The 19,811-nt window shown below is 38.7% G+C and overlaps 1 protein-coding gene across 4 annotated transcripts; it reads left to right on the plus strand.

Moving 5' to 3' along the window:
• Positions 1 to 1,102: 1,102 nt before the first annotated feature.
• On the plus strand, positions 1,103 to 18,633 carry LOC131435101 (stAR-related lipid transfer protein 7, mitochondrial). 4 transcript variants are annotated; one of them, XM_058602629.1, is made up of 7 exons: positions 1,104 to 1,624; positions 1,887 to 2,226; positions 2,285 to 2,451; positions 2,508 to 2,855; positions 2,916 to 3,042; positions 3,259 to 3,344; positions 17,764 to 17,899. In XM_058602629.1, exons 1-6 carry the CDS (start codon positions 1,406 to 1,408, stop codon positions 3,309 to 3,311), a joined length of 1,254 nt encoding a protein of 417 aa, XP_058458612.1. In that variant the 5' UTR covers positions 1,104 to 1,405; the 3' UTR covers positions 3,312 to 3,344; positions 17,764 to 17,899. The 4 variants fall into 4 exon arrangements, with proteins under 4 accessions (XP_058458613.1, XP_058458614.1, XP_058458612.1 ...); XM_058602630.1 differs by lacking the exons at positions 3,259 to 3,344; positions 17,764 to 17,899 and adding an exon at positions 10,859 to 16,196 and having other exon boundaries at positions 1,103 to 1,624; XM_058602631.1 differs by lacking the exons at positions 3,259 to 3,344; positions 17,764 to 17,899 and adding an exon at positions 10,888 to 16,196 and having other exon boundaries at positions 1,103 to 1,624.
• Positions 18,634 to 19,811: the final 1,178 nt, after the last annotated feature.

The following is a 19,811-nucleotide window of genomic DNA, read 5'->3' on the forward strand; positions in this document are numbered from 1 at the left end:
AATTAACCGAGATTTAAGCACTTAAATGTGAAATTCTCGGTTTATTTTCCAGAAGGCCGTAACAGCAAGTGACAGTTTCTCTTTGTTTACTTTCTCTTCTATCAATTACCAAGCGGTTTACACGTTTATCACTTAACTCTTTGCATAGAATGATGCTCGAAACGTTCGACTTCCAAACAGAACTGTGAAATCCAAGAAAATCTTTTTAGATCACATCACAATAATCGAAAGAGAGATTGAACAAAGAGAAACTGTCACTTGCTGTTACGGCCTTCTGGAAAATCAACCGAGAATTAACAATAGTGAAGAAACCAGGCTCTGCTATGACGTCATGAAACTGTTTCCAGCACGGCCTCCTGTCACGACACCATCTTGATGAGATCAAAATCGGAACTTCAAAATCAGCTGATAGCAACGTAAACAAACAAACAGTAATACTTTTGTTTTACGCGTTTACCTTGTTTAGTGCACGAAAATTAGTAAATTTTGGGTCGACTCTCTCACAATAACTGGTCGGTTTACCTTAAATACAGCAGACAGTGTTTTGGGACATCAAGTGGAGATAATTTTCACAATTTGAGAGTCGCGATGAATATCATAACATCGCAATGTTTGGGGCTCGAAACGCGAGGGGCTCGACGTAATCGGTATACTTTCAAATGGCTGGTGCTCACATACCGGTGTCAGATGGGTGTTCCAGCATCATTCTGCAAAAACCAAAACAATGAAGAAGAATGGCTAACAAAAATTTGGATATTACAAACCACTTGTTTATTCAGTACCCTTTAAAGCACTTCCCCGCAAATTATCGATCAGAATATCATCACTACTATAGGGCAATTAAGATTTTACTCGAATTGAAATGCTCGAATGTTTGTTTACCATACTCTAAGCGCTCTGATTGCCCACCAAATGCCCCAGATGTTGGCTACGATAGCACTTGCTGAAGCGCCCTATCCTTGCCACCGAGCTGGAAGAAACCCAATGTGAAAATTCAACTATCTCCCCCATTAATGTTTACGTTTTGTGATTTCGAGCAATCAGCAATGACGGTAGTGATCACCTTTATGTTACATCGTGAATAATAACTGCCTTTAAATATTTTTTTTTCTTTGCTGTCTTTTTGACAGCTGAGACCGCTTACGGTCCATCTCGCTTTAAATAATATTTAGCTCCCTAATCGTTGCATCATAGAGTTTTTGTCGCATTATTTTCACGTCAAAAATAAAGTTTATAATATACATTCGCGTGGTTACTATAATTTGTTATTTCATTAAATGTCGGTTTTATCTTCGTCAACTCGAATTGTGTGATTATTGCTTTGTGGTTCAGTGATTTGCAGTCCTCGATTCGTTATGTCCACTGTTCTAGTACCGATTGCTTCTGTTTGTTGAATGTCCACGAAATGAAGCTTATAACTTACTCGCAGGTACTGGGTAAGATTAATCTATATCTGCGAAAAAATGTAAAAGATCAATCTCCGAATATCCTACGTTTGTGGGCTACTCAGTGTGAGTTCGTGTTTGCTCAGCAGCTAAGAAGAAGCCAGCAGATTTTCGCTCTGTATGCAAAGATTTGGGAAGAAAGAGCCCTGCGAGAGCTACTACGGCGATTTCGTGGACAAGTAAGTCCATGTACATAACTTTTTTTTTGAAATCGAACAATAGTAAATTTTCAAAATATTTTCGGCAAAAAATGCTAACTCTAATAGGCTCTCTCTAATAAATCCTACTTCTATAAAATTTAAAAAAAACTGCCCGGGTCGAAGTCGATCTTTTTATGAATCTCTGCGATGAACAGAAGTATTGGTGTTTTTTACTTGATTTGCGGTTCATGAAATTAGTAGTTTTCATTTTCACTACTGAATTTAAATATTTTCTGTCCAGGTACAACATCATGCGAAAAGCTTCCTTTTGTCGTCTGTCACGCTATTGGCGTTCGATTGGGATAAAGAACGCATCGAATATGACGACGTTAAGGATTATTTTGACGACTTCAGTTTTCTCGAGCGCCTACAGAAAGAAACTATCATTTGCCCACGATGTCAAAGACGGAAAGAAATTAATGGTCAGATTGAGGGTATTCGATATTGTATCTGCCCCAGTAACGTTACTGATATGCTGACCAAACAACAAAACGAGTTCACTGTCTGGGAACCGTACATAGAGCAAAAAAGTATGATTATCTGGCGCCGGGAGATCAAACCTGGATTATACGCCTATAAAGGTGAGCTTGGGTGGACTGTATATAACATATCTTTTATTATTTAACTGTTTTCCAAAAGTCTATGTAGAATATCCTGATATTACGGCGGATGATTTCCTGCATGTTCAAACAGATGTCGAGTATAGAAAAAAATGGGACAACACCGCTGTAAGCTTAGAAATTATCGACGAAGACATGTCCAATGGTTCGAACAGCCACGTTATCTACTGGGAAATGCTTTGGCCAGTAGGTCCAAGATTTGACAATATTAAAGTATAATTCATATTAAAAACATATTTCAGAAATTATTTGCCAACCGGGACTACGTCTACAATCGGCGTTACTTTGTTGATCGTTCCAAGAAGATAATTGTAATTGTAAATAAAAGTGTCCAACATCCAAAGTGCCCTGTGAAAGCAAATAATCAGCGTGTCAACGAGTATTGGAGCTTCATGGTGATCAAACCAACAACCAATTTTAACAAGGCAGGTGTTTCCTTTATTCTGACATATTTTGATAACCCGGGATTGTCTATTCCGAGATATGTAGTCAACTGGGTAGCCAAAAAGCAAATGCCCGATTTTCTGCATCAGCTCCACAAGGCGACAATTGAATACGCCGCTGCGAAAAAGCACAATGAAACGAGGATTGTGAGTCTATAGTAGTATGTTTCTGTTGATAAGTTGAAAATTTATCTTTTCTTACACTAGGTCGAGTTTTGGGATAAGCATCGTGATCCTGGTTTTGAGTATCCTCCCGATTGGCTGCCTGGTTTCAGTAGCGAAGACTATGAAGATGCACAGAATGAAAACGATAACAATGTTAGTCTGCAAGAAGGTATGACTTTTTCACATTTTTATTCATTTTGATATTGTAGTCAATGATAACACGCGCATTACCCTGTATAGTGCACATGTTCACATTTCCTGTTTTCTTGTTGTTCTTTTTCATTTTTCATGCTTACTCATTCTCTGGGCGATTTCCCCTTCCCGTTGGTTGTTCGGTCGATCACGAATCGATTAACTAACCTACCTGTCAACTTGACGTAAATAGCGGTGGAAAAGAAATTGAAATTCTGGCGATACGTACTTTTTAGAATCAAGTGAATCGTCGTAACTTGATCCATTTAAACAAAAAAGGTGACTATTCCATATTTGTTCATACAACTTCTAAAAAAGAACGAAAACAAATGTAGCTTCTGAAATTGAAGCGTTTCAAAGTACATCATGAGGTGTTTATTAAAGATGGGAAAACCCGTTCGATTTAAAGAACTGCTTAGAACTAGGTAGTTCTGTTGAACCGTTCGTTTCCTCCGAAGAAAATAAGAGTAAATTATGTTTTGTAGTAAACAAATTCAGTAATAGTGAGTGCTGTGTACACTCTCTCAAAGAAATCGATTACTTCCATTTCTATTAAAAAAAGAAAAAACTAACATTCTTTAATAAAGACCTTTTGTTTACTCATTTTTCTAGAAGAACTAATTATTTTAAATCGTTCGCGAATTGCACATCTCTAGTGTTTATAGATCATAAGCTATACTGCAAAGTTATGCCATTCGCGAACCAGTATTGCATGATTCTTTTTTTAAATATTCTCCCGGTAGTATTACTTCAGTATTCGACGCAAAAATAATTTCCACTCTTGGACTCGCCTTTTGCGCAATCATCAAATCTCAAATCTGACTACTAGCTTATTATTCATCTTTCATCCGTCGCCTTAGCTCGTTGTAATTACAGCAGTTCAGAGGGACAAGTCCGAATGAAAGCTAAGCAGAGTCGAGCACGTTTCTCGTTTCGATTCTGAAATGGTCTCTCTGATTTGCTGCAGGTGTGCTTCTCGCTTTTAGCATGATAATGTTAGTCATGAGCAGTGAGGAAGAAACAAATGAGGCAAATAAATCACCTTAGAGTTCGTGTTGAATTTTGCTTCAGCAAATCATGTAACATGCTTGCTACCCTAGATTTAACCCCGGATCTAATTTCCAATGAATTAAAGTATGTTATATGATAACCGGGTTGGCGGTTTAATGCATAAGATACTAGTCTTACAAACCAGTTGTCGTATGTTCCAGTCCCGACTTGGAAGGATTCGTAGTGTCAGTAGAATCGTAGCACCAGCTATGCAATGGTTCTGTACACTATGAATCGGCTGCGAAGTCTGTTGAAACAGAAGGTCAAATTCCACTACAGGAATGTAATACCAAGGCTTTGCTTTGCCAAATATGATTTGCTGCACCCATCGAAGCGGTAATCGGTTAAGAGATCAAAAAACGGTCCCTCGACTTCACCATCGAAAAGTGGAAAAAGGTCTCACCGACGATTATGGTGCCGCCCCCTATATCGTTGGCCCATGGTGTAATTTTTCTATGAATTACGTTTCCAGGTAGATAATCTACAAATAATTCACGAATGACACTCAAAGCAAAGCAATCTATGCAGTGAACATCGTTGATTTTTATTTCATTCAACATCACATTAGATTATTGTCATATAAAGCATTCTACGATTCGGTTCATTTTTCTAGACTGTGCTTTTCCGATCAATTCAATCATACATCCAACTTAGTTATGCAATGAAAAGGCTAAAATTTGTTTAAAAAAAAATAGAAGTTAATAGCATGAATATTAGTTACTGACCGTCTGCTGATAAAAATTATCAATTGGAGAAGATTTGAGGTCGATTTAGATTTTTTTTAACGTTTTTTCACCCTTTTCAGTGATGGTATAAAATTTTTTACACACTTTACCCAATACTTCCGGATCCGGATGAAATTCAGGAATTTCGATGGGACCACAGGACCTTTCATTTGAACCTAAGTTTGTGGAAATCGGTCGCGTCATCTATGAGAAAAATTAGAACACATATTTTCATTTCATTTTTTTACAATTTTTGTACATCTTACCCCATTATTCCGGAACCGGAAGTCGGATCCAAATAATATTCAGGAATTTTGTATGGGACCACAAGACCTTTCATTTGAATCTAAGTTTGTGAAAATTGGTTCAGCCATCCCCGAGAAAAGTTAGTGCAAAAAGACGTTACATATACACATACGCACACACACATTTTGCTTACTCGACGAACTGAGTCGAATGGAATATGACACTCGGCTCTCTGGGCCTCGGTTCAACTATCGATTTTCACAGTGATTACATAACCTTTCTATATGAGAAAGGCAACAAGTGATTGCATCCATTTATTGTTAAGATGAAATGTTGTAGAAAGAATTACATTACTTTAACGATTCGTTAAAAGATGATAAACTGCTGATCGTTCCGTACTATTTCTTTCAATTTACCGAATTATTTCAAAGTGCAAACTGTTCGGTACAAAATTACCAAGTTTTCGGTACATGTATTTTAGACAACCGAATTTCGGGAAAAAATTATACGTCAATCTTTATTAGAATAGCGGACAATTCGGTTATTTGGACCAAAGTGATGATTTTTTCCGCAAAAACATTACCGAAATTACTGAAAATCCGAAAATAAGTGTACACACTTAAATTTTATTGCTGAATCTCGGCTAAAAAAATGTCGAGATTTGCACAGCCGAGTGCTCGGTAATCGTCTCGGCAAACTATATAATTACTGAGAATCTCGACAATCCTAAATTTTATCAACTGTCAATTATTGCCGAACTTGTGAGCAGAAAATTTACTGTTAGTTCAGCAGAAGCGATCAGGATTGAATCATGAATTGCCGAGTCATCAGTAAGCGAACGTGGAATGGATTTTTCTTTATTATTGTATGTAAAATAAGTCACAAAAAGTCAAAAAGAATGAGGAACGATGGTGTTTTATCATGTTCATTTGAATCTAGCAAACAAAAAAGAAAACATCACGCCTTAAGTCAATTTTTTCTAGTGCTCCTCAACGCACCTACCTGGAAATAAGTAGATATTATTAATTATATTTGCGAAGCAGATAGTTTTCTTATTTCACTTATCTTGTCACGAAATATAAAAAAAATGTTTTCCTTCTTCCTATGTTTCCCAACTTCACGAGCAATGGCGACGTGGTGCTTTGCAAAATCAAAAAGAGACATTAGATGAAAAGTGTCTCACCGAGTTTCAGTAAAAACTATCTCACTGTTCAAAATCTCGGCAAACAGATTAGCTGATTTCGGTATATTTGTTGTTTACTGTCGAATTCAGCCTAATATTATGCCAAACTTCGTCAAAAGTACGCACTTTACTGAGATATCAGCATATTACTTTAACGAATTTCGGAAAAGAGCATGTGGATTACTGAACAATGTCGCAAATGTGTTGCCGATCTAAGCTTCGGTATTTCAAAATGCCGAGCTCGAGAATCGGTTTTAAGTGTGTGTATACTACTATTTCTGAAAAATGCTCGAAATGTGGTTATATAATGAAACATCTTTATCTATTCTTCTAAATCAATTTCATTGTCGTGAAAGTAATCCCTTCGCGACAAAATTCACTTATGCCAACGATTTTTTCAACCCTCGAAGCATGCCAAATAGTACTCCTCCGGGATGACCTTTAGCATCTTCTTCGATTCTTATCTGTTCAAGTGTAAAATATACTTAGGTGTAATATCAGAAAAGTGTTTTGCAAATAGCTTTAACTTTTCGTCTGCCTAGCGGTTTATGTTGAACCCGAGGGGGACGACAGATCCGGATAATATCAATAAAACTCAAAAAGGCAATGGAAAATAAAATTGCATTTATCCTTATTTATATATCTAACCATTCTAAAGCGCATCCAACCGTTGATAAAAAAGTGTAGGCACATGCGATCTCTTCAAATTTTCCTCATATTTTCATGACATTCAACGAGTTGTCAACGTAACGCTACCAATCGAAATAATAAAGTGCTGGATAAAATTCGTTTTGTGATGCATTATTGAATTAAACTTTCAAGAATTTGATAAATTGGTTTGTTAAGAACTCGGTACATGAACGCGGGACTGTGTTTGAGAATATAGAGTAGGATTATGAAATGCGATAGTTACAAAAATCAAACTATTTACAAGCACAACTACTCGAAGATAAATTGACATTCGTTTTGTATTAGTGAAACTGTATCATATTGAACATCATCTCTACTGCAGGTTAATATAAATCGAGATTCCAGGACTAAAGCTCTTGCATGATATAAGCCTTCACGCATAGCTGTAGAGTCCCACACCAGCAACTAATTCCTCTCCGAGTTATCGGAATCGAAATTCGATTTGCTAACTGTGATATCTGTTCCTCAAACCTCAAGAGCCTCAACATAGCATCGCGTTGAGCTTATCGATGGTTTGATAGCAATCGCCTTCATGGTTGAAAAAAAAATTGACAGGTAGTCTTGGAAGTATTGGTCATTGAGTACCACTTCTGGGATATCTTTAGGCAGAGCAAAGTATTGAAAAGACACAACCCACGAATAGATACTATATTGTATTATTTTCCCAGTTCATTGATAATCAGGAGCAAATCCTACAGATGAGCTGTGTAATTAAAATCACCCAACAATAGCACCGCCTTAAAGCCCATTGTGTGATATTGCTCTTAACTTTTGACTGATTGGAATACGTATCCTTTAGATTAAACCAATTAGGACCAATCTTTCTGTTCAGCTCAGTCATGATTCTAGTGACAATTCTGCAGCTTCATTGACACAAGCAAATATTGTAATCAATAACGTATCAATCACCAAGGTAATATATCGAACCACCAAAAACTCAACAAAAGACAATCGATCCATAACCATCCGTTACTATTATCAGTAAAGATGAATGAGTGGTTACAAGAATATGCATAACCGAAAAAGACGATTAATCTTTTTGGATCTGGAATAAAGTTTTCAATTGGTCCCTCGGTTGAACCGTCAGGTCGGAGGTAGCAGTTCAACAAAAAATGCAACGCACTGATGCGTTTAAGACCAAACGTAAAATTAAATAGTCTAATCTTGTTTTTGTTACTCCGGTTGCGGTTGTTCCATTTTAATAACAAAATTCAATCGTTCTTTGTTAAACAATTTCAGACATTCCCCTCTGACGTTTCGCAAAAACATGCGTATCTTAAACAATATTAACTTTCATGACTTGAAATTTACCAGGATGTCAAAAATCTGGGCTTCCACAAAGAAAAACCCCGATCGAAAATAACCCTCGCAGGTTAAATTTGAGCGGTTTCGGGTATTTTCGGATACAGAAGTGTATTATAAGATTTTTGGCTTTCTCATCTAGAAAGGGTATGCAATCACTGTGAGAACCGACGTTTGAACCTCGGTCCGGAGGGTATATATAAAGGGTGATTTTTTAAGAGCTTGAGAACTTTTTTAAACAATAAAACGCATAAAATTTGCAAAATCTCATCGGTTCTTTATTTTAAACGTTAGATTGGTACATGACATTTACTTTTTGAAGATAATTTCATCTGCCACAACGTCGAATTTTCAGTGAATGGGCCCTAGAAAAGTTGGCAGAAAATCCGCTTTTTTATCGACAAATTTTGTTCAGCGATGAGGCTCATTTCTGGTTGAATGGCTACGTAAATAAGCAAAATTGCCGCATTTGGAGTGAAGAGCAACCAGAAGCCGTTCAAGAACTGCCCATGCATCCCGAAAAATGCACTGTTTGGTGTGGTTTGTACGCTGGTGGAATCATTGGACCGTATTTTTTCAAAGATGCTGTTGGACGCAACGTTACAGTGAATGGCGATCGCTATCGTTCGATGCTAACAAACTTTTTGTTGCCAAAAATGGAAGAACTGAACTTGGTTGACATGTGGTTTCAACAAGATGGCGCTACATGCCACACAGCTCGCGATTCTATGGCCATTTTGAGGGAAAACTTCGGAGAACAATTCATCTCAAGAAATGGACCGGTAAGTTGGCCACCAAGATCATGCGATTTGACGCCTTTAGACTATTTTTTGTGGGGCTACGTCAAGTCTAAAGTCTACAGAAATAAGCCAGTAACTATTCCAGCTTTGGAAGACAACATTTCCGAAGAAATTCGGGCTATTCCGGCCGAAATGCTCGAAAAAGTTGCCCAAAATTGGACTTTCCGAATGGACCACCTAAGACGCAGCCGCGGTCAACATTTAAATGAAATTATCTTCAAAAAGTAAATGTCATGTACCAATCTAACGTTTAAAATAAAGAACCGATGAGATTTTGCAAATTTTATGCGTTTTATTGTTTGAAAAAGTTCTCAAGCTCTTAAAAAATCACCCTTTATATATATATATATATATATATATATATATATATATATATATATATATATATATATATATATATATATATATATATATATATATATATATATATATATATATATATATATATATATATATATATATATTATATATATATATATATATATATATATATATATATATATATATATATATATATATATATATATATATATATATTTGTGTGTGTGTGCGTATGTGTGTATGTTACGTTTTTTTGCACTAACTAACGGAGATGAAAACTTCTGAATATTATTTGGATCTAACTTCCGGTTCCGGTACCCCACAAGTAAAATGTGCAAAAAAATGAAAATATGTGTTCTAACTTTTCAAATATCTTCAAATTAAAGGTCCTGTTGTCCCATACGTTTTTCCTGAAATTCATCTGAATCCGACTTCCGGATTCGGAAATATAGGGTAAAGTGTGTTAAAAATTCCATACCATCACCGAAAAACCGTAAAAAAATTGATAGTTTTTATCAGTAGACGGAAACAAACCGATTTCGGTTATTCTTTTAAGAATTGAAGGAAATTATTTTGAAGAATAGCACAGTATTATATATGATAGTATGATTGATATGAGAAAGGCATTATTACACCACTAGGTGGATTCAAACAGGTTTTTCCTTTATAATTAGCATCACTGCTTAGGAACCCCGTAGAAAGATTTATTTTCCTAGTTGTCTTGGCGGAATTATCAAAATCAGACAATCAGAAACTGAAACATCCTAACATAAAATTGAAACATAACAAGCCTTCCCCAGTTGATAGGCTTTGTCTTAGGTTTAAATAGAAATTGACGTTTTGTGAAAAATCTTTTATTTCAGCTGTTTTATTTTTCACAGAAGAGCGAAACTCTCATTGGCAGTAAATGGAGAAAAACATCGATGAATGTTTTCTTCTTCTTCTTCACATCTCGTGGCGTCACCTCACTTGAGATGACACCGATTGATAGCACAGCGACTTAACTATATTGCCAGTTAATTTTCGTTTATAGTTTATAGTGTGCCAATGTGGAGTCGCCAAAGTACGGATGAAAATCCTTTCTTTTTCGCGAAGAACTCAAATTTTCACCGTACTAACACAATACAACGTGTTCACTCGTTGAGGGTTTCACCGAACAATTTTGAACAATGGCTATGTAGATTCTGTACTGCTATACCTTTATATCAAGGAAAAATACATTCAATTTATCTAAAATTTATTTGTGTAATGATACAACAAAGTTTATTATTTAAATTAACCGTATTAGATTCAATTCTTATAAAACAGAAAAAAAAATTCCCCGCGAATGAACCAGAGCAATTTTTCCTCCACAAAAAAACCCGTATAGTTTTTCTCCCCGTTGTATCTGCTTCTTTCATTTCCTAGTGGGTTTTCAACAAATCAAGCGTATGTAACTAATAATATTTTTAAAAATTTCATAACCTTACACAACAGATTTTCTTTACAAAAAATATTTGATGCAGGGATCTTGGCCGAACTGATGAAGCATAGAATCATTGGATTCTAATTAAAATACCAGAGCTTGATTGGGGTATGTGAATAATTCGATCGTCCCGCCACAAAAGGGCTGAATGCCTTTTAAATTGTCAATATAAATAAAAAAAAATTGGTTTTAAGACATGGAGAACGAATATATATTGAAAGTATCAGAAAATAAGCTTGCATATTTGTTTGAAAGAAATTTTTTTATTCCTAAAAGCAAATCAAACTGCATGAAAACAAAAGCGTTAGTTGAAACAACTAAATTTAAGTTCATTTACTCCAACTAAAAGGTGAAAAGGTGTGTGAATTCAAAGCGTTAGAAATATTAACTTTATCTAAAGTTCGTGCATTAGAACTAATTTTTAAATTGAATTTACTGTGAAATTGTTTGTCAAAAAATTAACAGGAACGCACAAGTAAAATATTTGGAATTTTTATCAAAATATTGATTGCAACAAACTAATCCATTACGAACAATTTATTATGGTTTGTAGTTTCAAGCAGCAATATTTGCTATATCAAACAAGGTTTCCTTTTGTCACTATTTAAAAAAAAATCGTTGCTTTAAATCCAAATTTGGTTATTTCTACAACTTTTCTCTCCGCGTGAGCGTATAGTGTACATAAGGGGACCTTACGCGACGACCAGTAATGCTATACATCACTTACCCTTACCTTACCTAACAGCTGTAGGCCTGGGGTGTCCTTTGCTGTATCATGCATACGTCTCCACATAACTCGGTCCATGGCTGCTCTTCGCCAGCCACTCAAAGCACTGATGCTTCTGAGATCACCCTCCACTTGATCGATCCACCTTGCTCGCTGCGCTCCTCTTCTTCTTGTACCAGTCGGATTAGATTCAAGAACCATTTTCACTGGGCTGTCGTCCGACATCCTTATGACATGCCCAGCCCATCGTAGACGTCCGATTTTAGCTGTCCGTACGATGGGTGGTTCTTCTAGCAGCTGTTGCAATTCGTGATTCATACGCCGTCTCCACGTTCCGTCTACCATCTGCACTCCGCCATAGATGGTCCTCAGTACCTTTCTTTCGAAAACACTGAGGGCGCCTTGGTCCTCTGCCAACATAGTCCAGGTCTCGTGGCCATAGAGAACAACCGGTCTAATGAGCGTTTTGTAGATGGTCAATTTCGTGCGGTGGCGTACTTTTCTCGATCGGAGGGTTTTTCTTAGTCTCTGCTGGTGTCATTATCGGCGGTCCCCAGTGAGCCCAAATACACGAACTCGTCAACCACCTCGATATCGTCACCGTCTATCAATATTCGTGGTGGGAGGCGTAGTGTTTCTTCTCTAGAGCCTCTTCCTCTCATATATTTTGTTTTCGACGCATTTATGGCCAGTCCGATACGCCTAGCTTCAGCTTTCAGTCCGATGTAGGTTTCCGTCATCTTCTCAAGGTTACGTGTCACAATATCAATATCGTCAGCGAAGCCAAAAAGTTGTACGGACTTTCGGAAGATCGTGCCACTCGTGTCGATCCTCGCTCTTCGAATCACACCTTCCAGGGCAATATTGAACAAGATACAAGAAAGTCCATCACCTTGACGTAGCCCTCTCCGAGATTCGAAGGGACTCGAGAGCGTCCCAGATACTCGGACGTAGCACATCACTCTATCCATCGTTGCTTTGACCAATCGCGTCAGTTTATCCGGGAAACCGTATTCGTGCATGATCTGCCATAGCTGTTCTCGATCGATTGTGTCGTATGCCGCTTTGAAGTCAATGAATAGGTGATGCGTGGGTACGTTGTATTCATGACACTTCTTTAGTACTTGTCTTATCGCGAATATGTGATCCGTAGTGGCGCGGGCTCCAGTAAATCCCGCTTGGTACGGCCCTACGAATTCCTTAGCTATTGGTGATAGACGACGGCAAAAGATTTGGGAGAGTACCTTGTGGGCGGCGTTCAGCAATGTGATTGCGCGGTAATTGTAACAGTCTAGCTTATCGCCCTTTTTGTAGACGGGACATACCACTCCATCCATCCATTCCTGCGGTAGAATCTCCTCCTCCCAAATCCTAGAAATCATCCAGTGCGGCGCTCTAGCCATGTTTGAGCAGCTCGCCTGGCAACTGGTCATTGCTCGCGGCTTTGTTGTTGCTCAGCTTGCCGATCTCCTCAATTATCTCCGACAGATCAGGGGCTGGGAATCTGTCGTCGGCTGAGCGTGCACCCAGATTGATTCCTGTATCGTTCTCTGTATCTTGTGCTTCGCCATTCAGATGCTCGTCGTAGTACTGCTTCTACCTGTCGATCACCTCACGTTCGTTCGTGAGAAGGTTACCACTGGTATCTCTGCACATTTCGGCCTGTGGCGTGTAGCCTTTACGTGAGCGGTTAATCTTTTCATAGAACTTCCGTGTGATGGTCCTCAGTACATTTCGGCCTGTGTCATTTGCGCGGTACAGCTGTTCCATCGCTTCGCGATCTTGGTCTTCCTGGTGGCGCTTTTTCCTCCGGAAAACAGTGTTCTGTCTGTTCCGTGCCTGTCTGTATCGTTCCTCGTTCGCCCTCGTGTGGTGTTGCAGCATCCTCGCCCTTGCTGCATTCTTCTCTTCGACCAACTGCTGACATTCGCCGTCAAACCAGTCATTTCCTCGATTCGATAACCTCGTACCTAGAACGGTTGTAGCAGTGCTATTCACGGTGGATCTCATGTTCCTCCAGCCGTCTTCAAGAGTCGCCGCGCCAAGCTGCTCTTCCGTTGGTAGCACTAACTCCAGTTGTTGCACGTATTCCTCTGCAGTACGAATGCTACGTAGCTGCTTGAGATTGAGTCCCGGCGTTCCTGTGCGACGAGTGTTGTGCACCGTCGATAGTTTTGAGCGCATACAAACCGCGACAAGGTAGTGGTCAGAATCAATGTTGGCACTGCGGTAAGTGCGGACATTGATGACGTCGGAGAAGAACCGCCCGTCGATGAGAACGTGGTCGATTTGATTTTCCGTATGTTGATCAGGTGATTCCCAGGTGGCTTTGTGGATATCTTTGCGGGGGAAGAAGGTGCTTCGAACTACCATTCCTCGGGAGGCTGCAAAGTTTACGCATTGTTGACCGTTGTCGTTTGTTACCGCGTGCAGGCTCTCCAGCCCGATCACGGGCCTGTACATTGCCTCCCGGCCTACCTGAGCATTCATGTCGCCGATTACGAGTTTTACATCCCGCCGTGGACAGCTGTCGTAGATTTGTTTCAGCTGCGCGTAAAATGCTTCCTTCTCCTCATCGGGTCTCGTCTCAGGTGGGCAGTGCACGTTGATGATGCTATAATTGAAGAAACGGCCCTTGATCTCCAATACGCACACCCTATCACTGATTGGCTGCCACCCAATCACGCACTGACGCATCTTGCCCAACAATATGAATCCCGTTCCTAGAACGCTGGTTGTGCCACAGCTCTGGTAGAAGGTAGCCGCTCGATGTCCACTTTTCCACACCTTCTGTCCCGTCCAACAAAGTTCCTGCAGTGCTACGACATCGAAGCCGCGGATTTGAAGCTCATCATGCAGCATTTGGTCGTATCCTGGGAGGCCAAACGATTTGCAGTTCCATGTGCCAAGCTTTCAATCGTAGTCCTTTGTTCGTTGCGTAGGTCTTTGCCGATTATTCCGAGTCGTATTTCCTTCTTCATCGTTCGTAACATATGTTTTCCGGGCGGCTTGTTAGGCCTGCACCAACCTCCTGTCTCGCCGGAGGGCCATCGTGTCAGCACTGTTTAGAGTCCCACACTGACACAAGGACGGTAATCAGCCGCTCCTAACATGGAGAACAGACGCTGTTTCGAACCGCCCCAACATGGGGAACAGACGCTCGGGTAGGCTCGCTCTCTGTAAAGAGAAGGCAAGCCTCCACTTCCCTGTCAGCATACGACCAACGTCCCACCCGGGGTTGGTTACCCGATCTTCCCTATGGTTAACCATACCCCAGCTGGCACCGCGGGGAGGTAGGGATAGGAGTTACTGGATAAGAGGCTAAGAACCACATTGGGGCCTGAATTGCGCATCGTCCAGTCGTTTACCAACCTGCTATACATAGAAATCATTAATTATGACTGAATAACATTGAATCATTGATCATAGATTTCTGACGATATAATGTGAGACCCTTAGAAATTACACCTAAAAAAAACCTGTTTTAATCCACCTAGTGGTGTAATGATTCCTTTCGCATATTACTCATAACATCATAAATATTACTGTGGATTTCGCAAAACTGTTCATTGAATAGAAACAGGAAAGTTTGTTCGGACTTAATCTAAAACACTCTACAAATCCTGTTACCCTGTAGTTCCAGAACCGGAAGTAGTACCCACAACAAATTTAGGAATTCCGTATGAAACTGTAAGACTTTTCCTTTGAACCTATAAGTTTGTGAAAATCGATTTGGCCATCGTGAAAGAAAGCCCTCATAGCCCTGTAACTGCGGAACCGGAAGTCGGATCCGGATGAAATTTCACGGTTGCTTCAAAGATAACATGAGCTTCAATTCAAATAATGATTTGTGAAAATCGGCTCAAGCATCGCAGAGAAATCGAAATCAGTTCTATGTTTGGAGTTTTTCTTCACCACTTTTGGTGCTTCCGGAACAGGAAAAGGGGGGACCAGTAGTGCCGAATTATGTTTTTATGCCCACAAGCTAACAAGCTCTGAAAACTAGTAGAATTTATCAGACAGTTTTAGGGGATTTGTACCTGTTTTTGACCATCGTTCGTGAGAAAATACTAATGAGATTGGTAATTTTTCATTTATCACGGTTTAATTTCGGAACCGGAAGTCGGATCCGGATGAAATGTTCTAGAAAATTTTTGGACCTTTCATTTGAATCTCAGTTTGTGGAAATCGGTTTAGCCGTTTTAGAGAAAATTTAGTGCACACTTTTTCTCTAATTTTCACATATTACCATGTAACTCCGGAAACGGTAGTCGGATCCAAATGAAATTCAATAGCAGGCTATGGCATTTTTGGACCTTTCATTTGAATCTAAGTATGTAAAAATCGGTTCAGCCATCTATGAAAAAAGTGAGTGAATTTTTTTCCATTTTTTGGTGCATATCATACTATATCTCCGGAACCGGAAGTCGGATCGGGATGAAATTCAATAGCAGGCTATGGAACCATTAGACCTTTCACTTGATTCTTAGTTTGTAGAAATCGGTTCAGCCATCTCCGAGAAAAGTGAGTGCATATTTTTGTTACATACACACACAAACACACACACACACACACACACACACACACACACACACACACACACACACACACACACACACACACACTCACACGCACACGCACATACATTTACTCAGTTCGTCGAGCTGAGTGGAATGGTATATGACATTCGGCCCTCCGGGCCTTGGTTAAAAGGTCGGTTTTCACAGTGATTACATAGCCTTTCTATATGAGAAAGGTAAAAAGCAGAAATCCCCAAAATATGCGTCGGTGTTAACAATTTTCACGTTTGATATGTCGGTGTTTTCGACATTACCTTTTCTACACAGGGTGTACTCTTATTTACGATCATTACTGATTGCATTGAACGGTACACGATAAAAAGTACCATGCATAGTGAACAAATAATTGGTGGTTTTATCCATTTTCCATAAAAGTGGAAGTTCACACAAAAGTTTTACAATGAATATTGTTATTGATAATAATAATATAAAATGGCGGCTTCTGGTTTATTGATTTTTCTCCAAATCGCTATATAATCTGTATTTTCGGGACGGATTCGATAAGGGAAATAAAAATATTAAAATCATATCCCTACATTAACGTTGAAAGCCCAAGTTCCCGATTTATTTAGTATTCGGCCATTTCATTAAAAATTTCTACTTTGCATTTCATTCGTATCCTAATTAAAAAATTTCCGGGTCCTTAAGACACGATCTTTCCAAAATTTTGATTAGAGATTTGGCATAAAAAAAAAATTTTCCCGTGATTTTTCAAGATCAAACTTTGCCGCGATGTGGCAGCACTTATCAATGTCCGATTTAGCTCAAATATTGCCCGGAGATTTTTTTGAAGTGATAGATAATTTGTGCATTATCACTTAAGAAAATTAGAAATAAACATTATTGGCACCCTATACTTGCCTTATGTCAAAGACATATCATTGGCAACATCCTTTTTTGCTAGCATGGCACCCTCAGGCGAGTCCACATCGAATCTCGTACGTAGAAGTAGGGGAGAGAAATGCCAAATTCGTGCGCGCTAAAATAGCAGCACTACGCACCCATACAATTCACATGATATGAACTGCCTAAAAATATGACTAAGTGTGACTTAATAAATGTTGTCTATTACATGATTCTATTGAGAGTTGTTGAAAGGAAGCAATTTTCCCCTTTGTTTATTGTGAATTGTTTTTGATGCTTCACAATCACACTCACAGATCGTCTTTCGACTTTCACAGAAGGTTTTTAGACTCCGATAGTAAATCTCACGGAGATACTCACGAACAGAGAAATTCACACAAATATTGATAATACATACTGTCACCCGCACTTTCGCAATCCAATGATATTGATCAGCTTTTTCAAGTACATATAAAAATGCATACCAAATTAAATAATATCTTAAAGTCTTTGATGAGAGTTTTTCTTTGATAGCAAACAAACTATAACTGAATGATCAATCGAGCATGACACATCATCAAACTGACAGTTACAGCTTCAATGTCGATAATAATCCAACAATCATTAATAATTCCATCGATTGATTTACAGTGTACATGTTCTAAATCATTGAAATGTGCACAAATCCATAATCTCAATGCTAAAACATATCAACATTCTAAAAAAAACAATTCAATAACTTTTTTTTCAATTCATAACTTTTAAGCTAATCAAACTTCCCAACCTACATCAGACGATGCAATCTTGTGCGACGACCAGCCTATCGATAACGTCGAACAGAGTATTAAAACTGATCTGTTAGTGCCATCGCAAGCGGTAGGTTCAACCTCACAAGGAACATCAGCGCAGGAGGATTGCACTGGCCAGAAGACCTCCTGGTGGAGTTATCTCTATTCGTATTTATATTTTATTTGAGAGTCTAGAGCAGATTACAGTTACATTGCAATGGGGTCATGACTTTGTAAATCACGGGATATTTGAACTAGTTCCATTCATTTTACCTGATTGTTTAAACTTTTGAGTTAGTCTGCTCGTACCTGCATGCGACATTAAAGCACTGAATTAATCTCTGTTCCAAACAAACGGGCAGTTTATATCATTAGTTTGTTGCCGATGGTTGCTAGAAGGCAGAAGTCATCAGACACAAAAAAGCTGTTGTTTTCTTGTCAGCGTAATTAGATGACACCGCGCGCGATAGCAAAGATACTAGAAGTTGTTTTATTGAATCATGGCTTTAGTCACGGGTAAAAAAAAATGAAATCCATTCACTAACCAGCAAAGTGCATACCAAAAATTGTGATTACGAAAATATGAAACTTCAACTACACTGTTATGATATCTTTAGCAAATCAAGTAAAAAAACCTTAAAAAATCAATGCAATATTAATCGTTTTAAGACGTTCGTCAACATTTTTTTACAACAGATTACCCTAGATTCTTTGAGTTTGATTATGTTGAGATTTCTTCATGACTGCTTAGGATTGTATTCAATACTCAAGAGCTAGGTTGTCTCCGAAGAAATATTGTTAATTATGAAAAGTGCTAAAATTAGATTACTCTGTAGGTATGTTGTGAATATTAGGTGTTTTTAGATTCTAACCTATCCGAAAACCCGAAGTCAATCAGGTTAATCAGTTTCATTAGAAAAAAATATACGATCTCTCAAATTTTCGTGATTTTTAGAAAGATTAATACTGGTAAAAAACTAGGTAAGTACTGTGGTCCGTGACGAGAGTATGGCAATCGAAGATCTAATGAAGGATGGGTTAGGCCGTTTCAGAAATCCCGACCTTCAGCTAGTGAAAATATTGAAGTGCAAGCAATTGTCCAAATCGATAGACGGTAAATTCTTCCCATCAGACTCCTTTCGCGTGACTTTTACCGGATCTGCACTTCCAAAAATTTGGTAGTGGAAAGGATTCGTCTACCTATACGGATATACGTACCACGAGTGATCCACTGTTCAATTTCAAAAAAGTTTGGGCACACGGCAACCTTGTGCTGCTAAACCCTCAAGTGGTCCCGAATATTTTTTATAATAAATTTAGAATAGTCAACTGTGAAAAGATGTTTCACATTAACGTATCAAACATAAGCAAGTCCACAGGGTTCGGTATCTTTAATCAGAACATCACCGCTTCGTACACACTCAGTGATTCGGTTTCAGTTTACCTCGCAGAGCTAGGTGCTATTCAGTACACCCTTGAGTGCATTGAAACCTTGGCCAAAGACCATTACTTCATTGTCATGGACAGTCTTAGTTCAATAGAGGCTCTCCGGACAATGAAGCCAGGAATATTTTCCTGGGGAAAATACGGGAACATTTGAGAGCTTTATCTGAACGGTCTTATTCAATATCCTTAGTCTGGGTCCCGTCGCATTGTTCAATTCCGGCAATGAAAAGGCAGACTCGTTGGCTAAGCTGGGCGCATCTGAAGGTGATTTTTTATGAAAGACCAATCTGCTTCAATGAATTGTTCAGTATTTCTCGTCAGAAAACTCTCGAAAGTTGCCAAACTTCATGGAGCAAGTATCCACGAAATCGTGTCGCGATTTCATTCAGGTTATGTTACGGCTCATGTCAAATCACTACACTTTCTACGCACATCTCCGGTGTGTTGGGCTCGCGGAAAACGGTCTCTGCATCTGCACAGACTAACAGACATGACAGTATGAGTAAATTCTTATAAAAATAATTTTTCGTGATGCACTAATTCCACCTATATTGTACTGCGCGAACTATTTACTATCGGT

Source organism: Malaya genurostris, chromosome 3 (assembly GCF_030247185.1).
Source record: "Malaya genurostris strain Urasoe2022 chromosome 3, Malgen_1.1, whole genome shotgun sequence".
NCBI lineage: Eukaryota > Metazoa > Arthropoda > Insecta > Diptera > Culicidae > Malaya > Malaya genurostris.

Bases quoted from the DNA above. Each gene is read 5' to 3' on its own strand.
- LOC131435101 (XM_058602628.1), top strand. From the start codon at position 1,406: ATGAAGCTTATAACTTACTCGCAGGTACTGGGTAAGATTAATCTATAT. The intron at 2,856-2,915 runs GTGAGTCTATAG...TTCTTACACTAG, and splicing joins AGCACAATGAAACGAGGATT to GTCGAGTTTTGGGATAAGCA. The intron at 3,043-17,763 runs GTATGACTTTTT...ATAACTTTTAAG, and splicing joins CAATGTTAGTCTGCAAGAAG to CTAATCAAACTTCCCAACCT.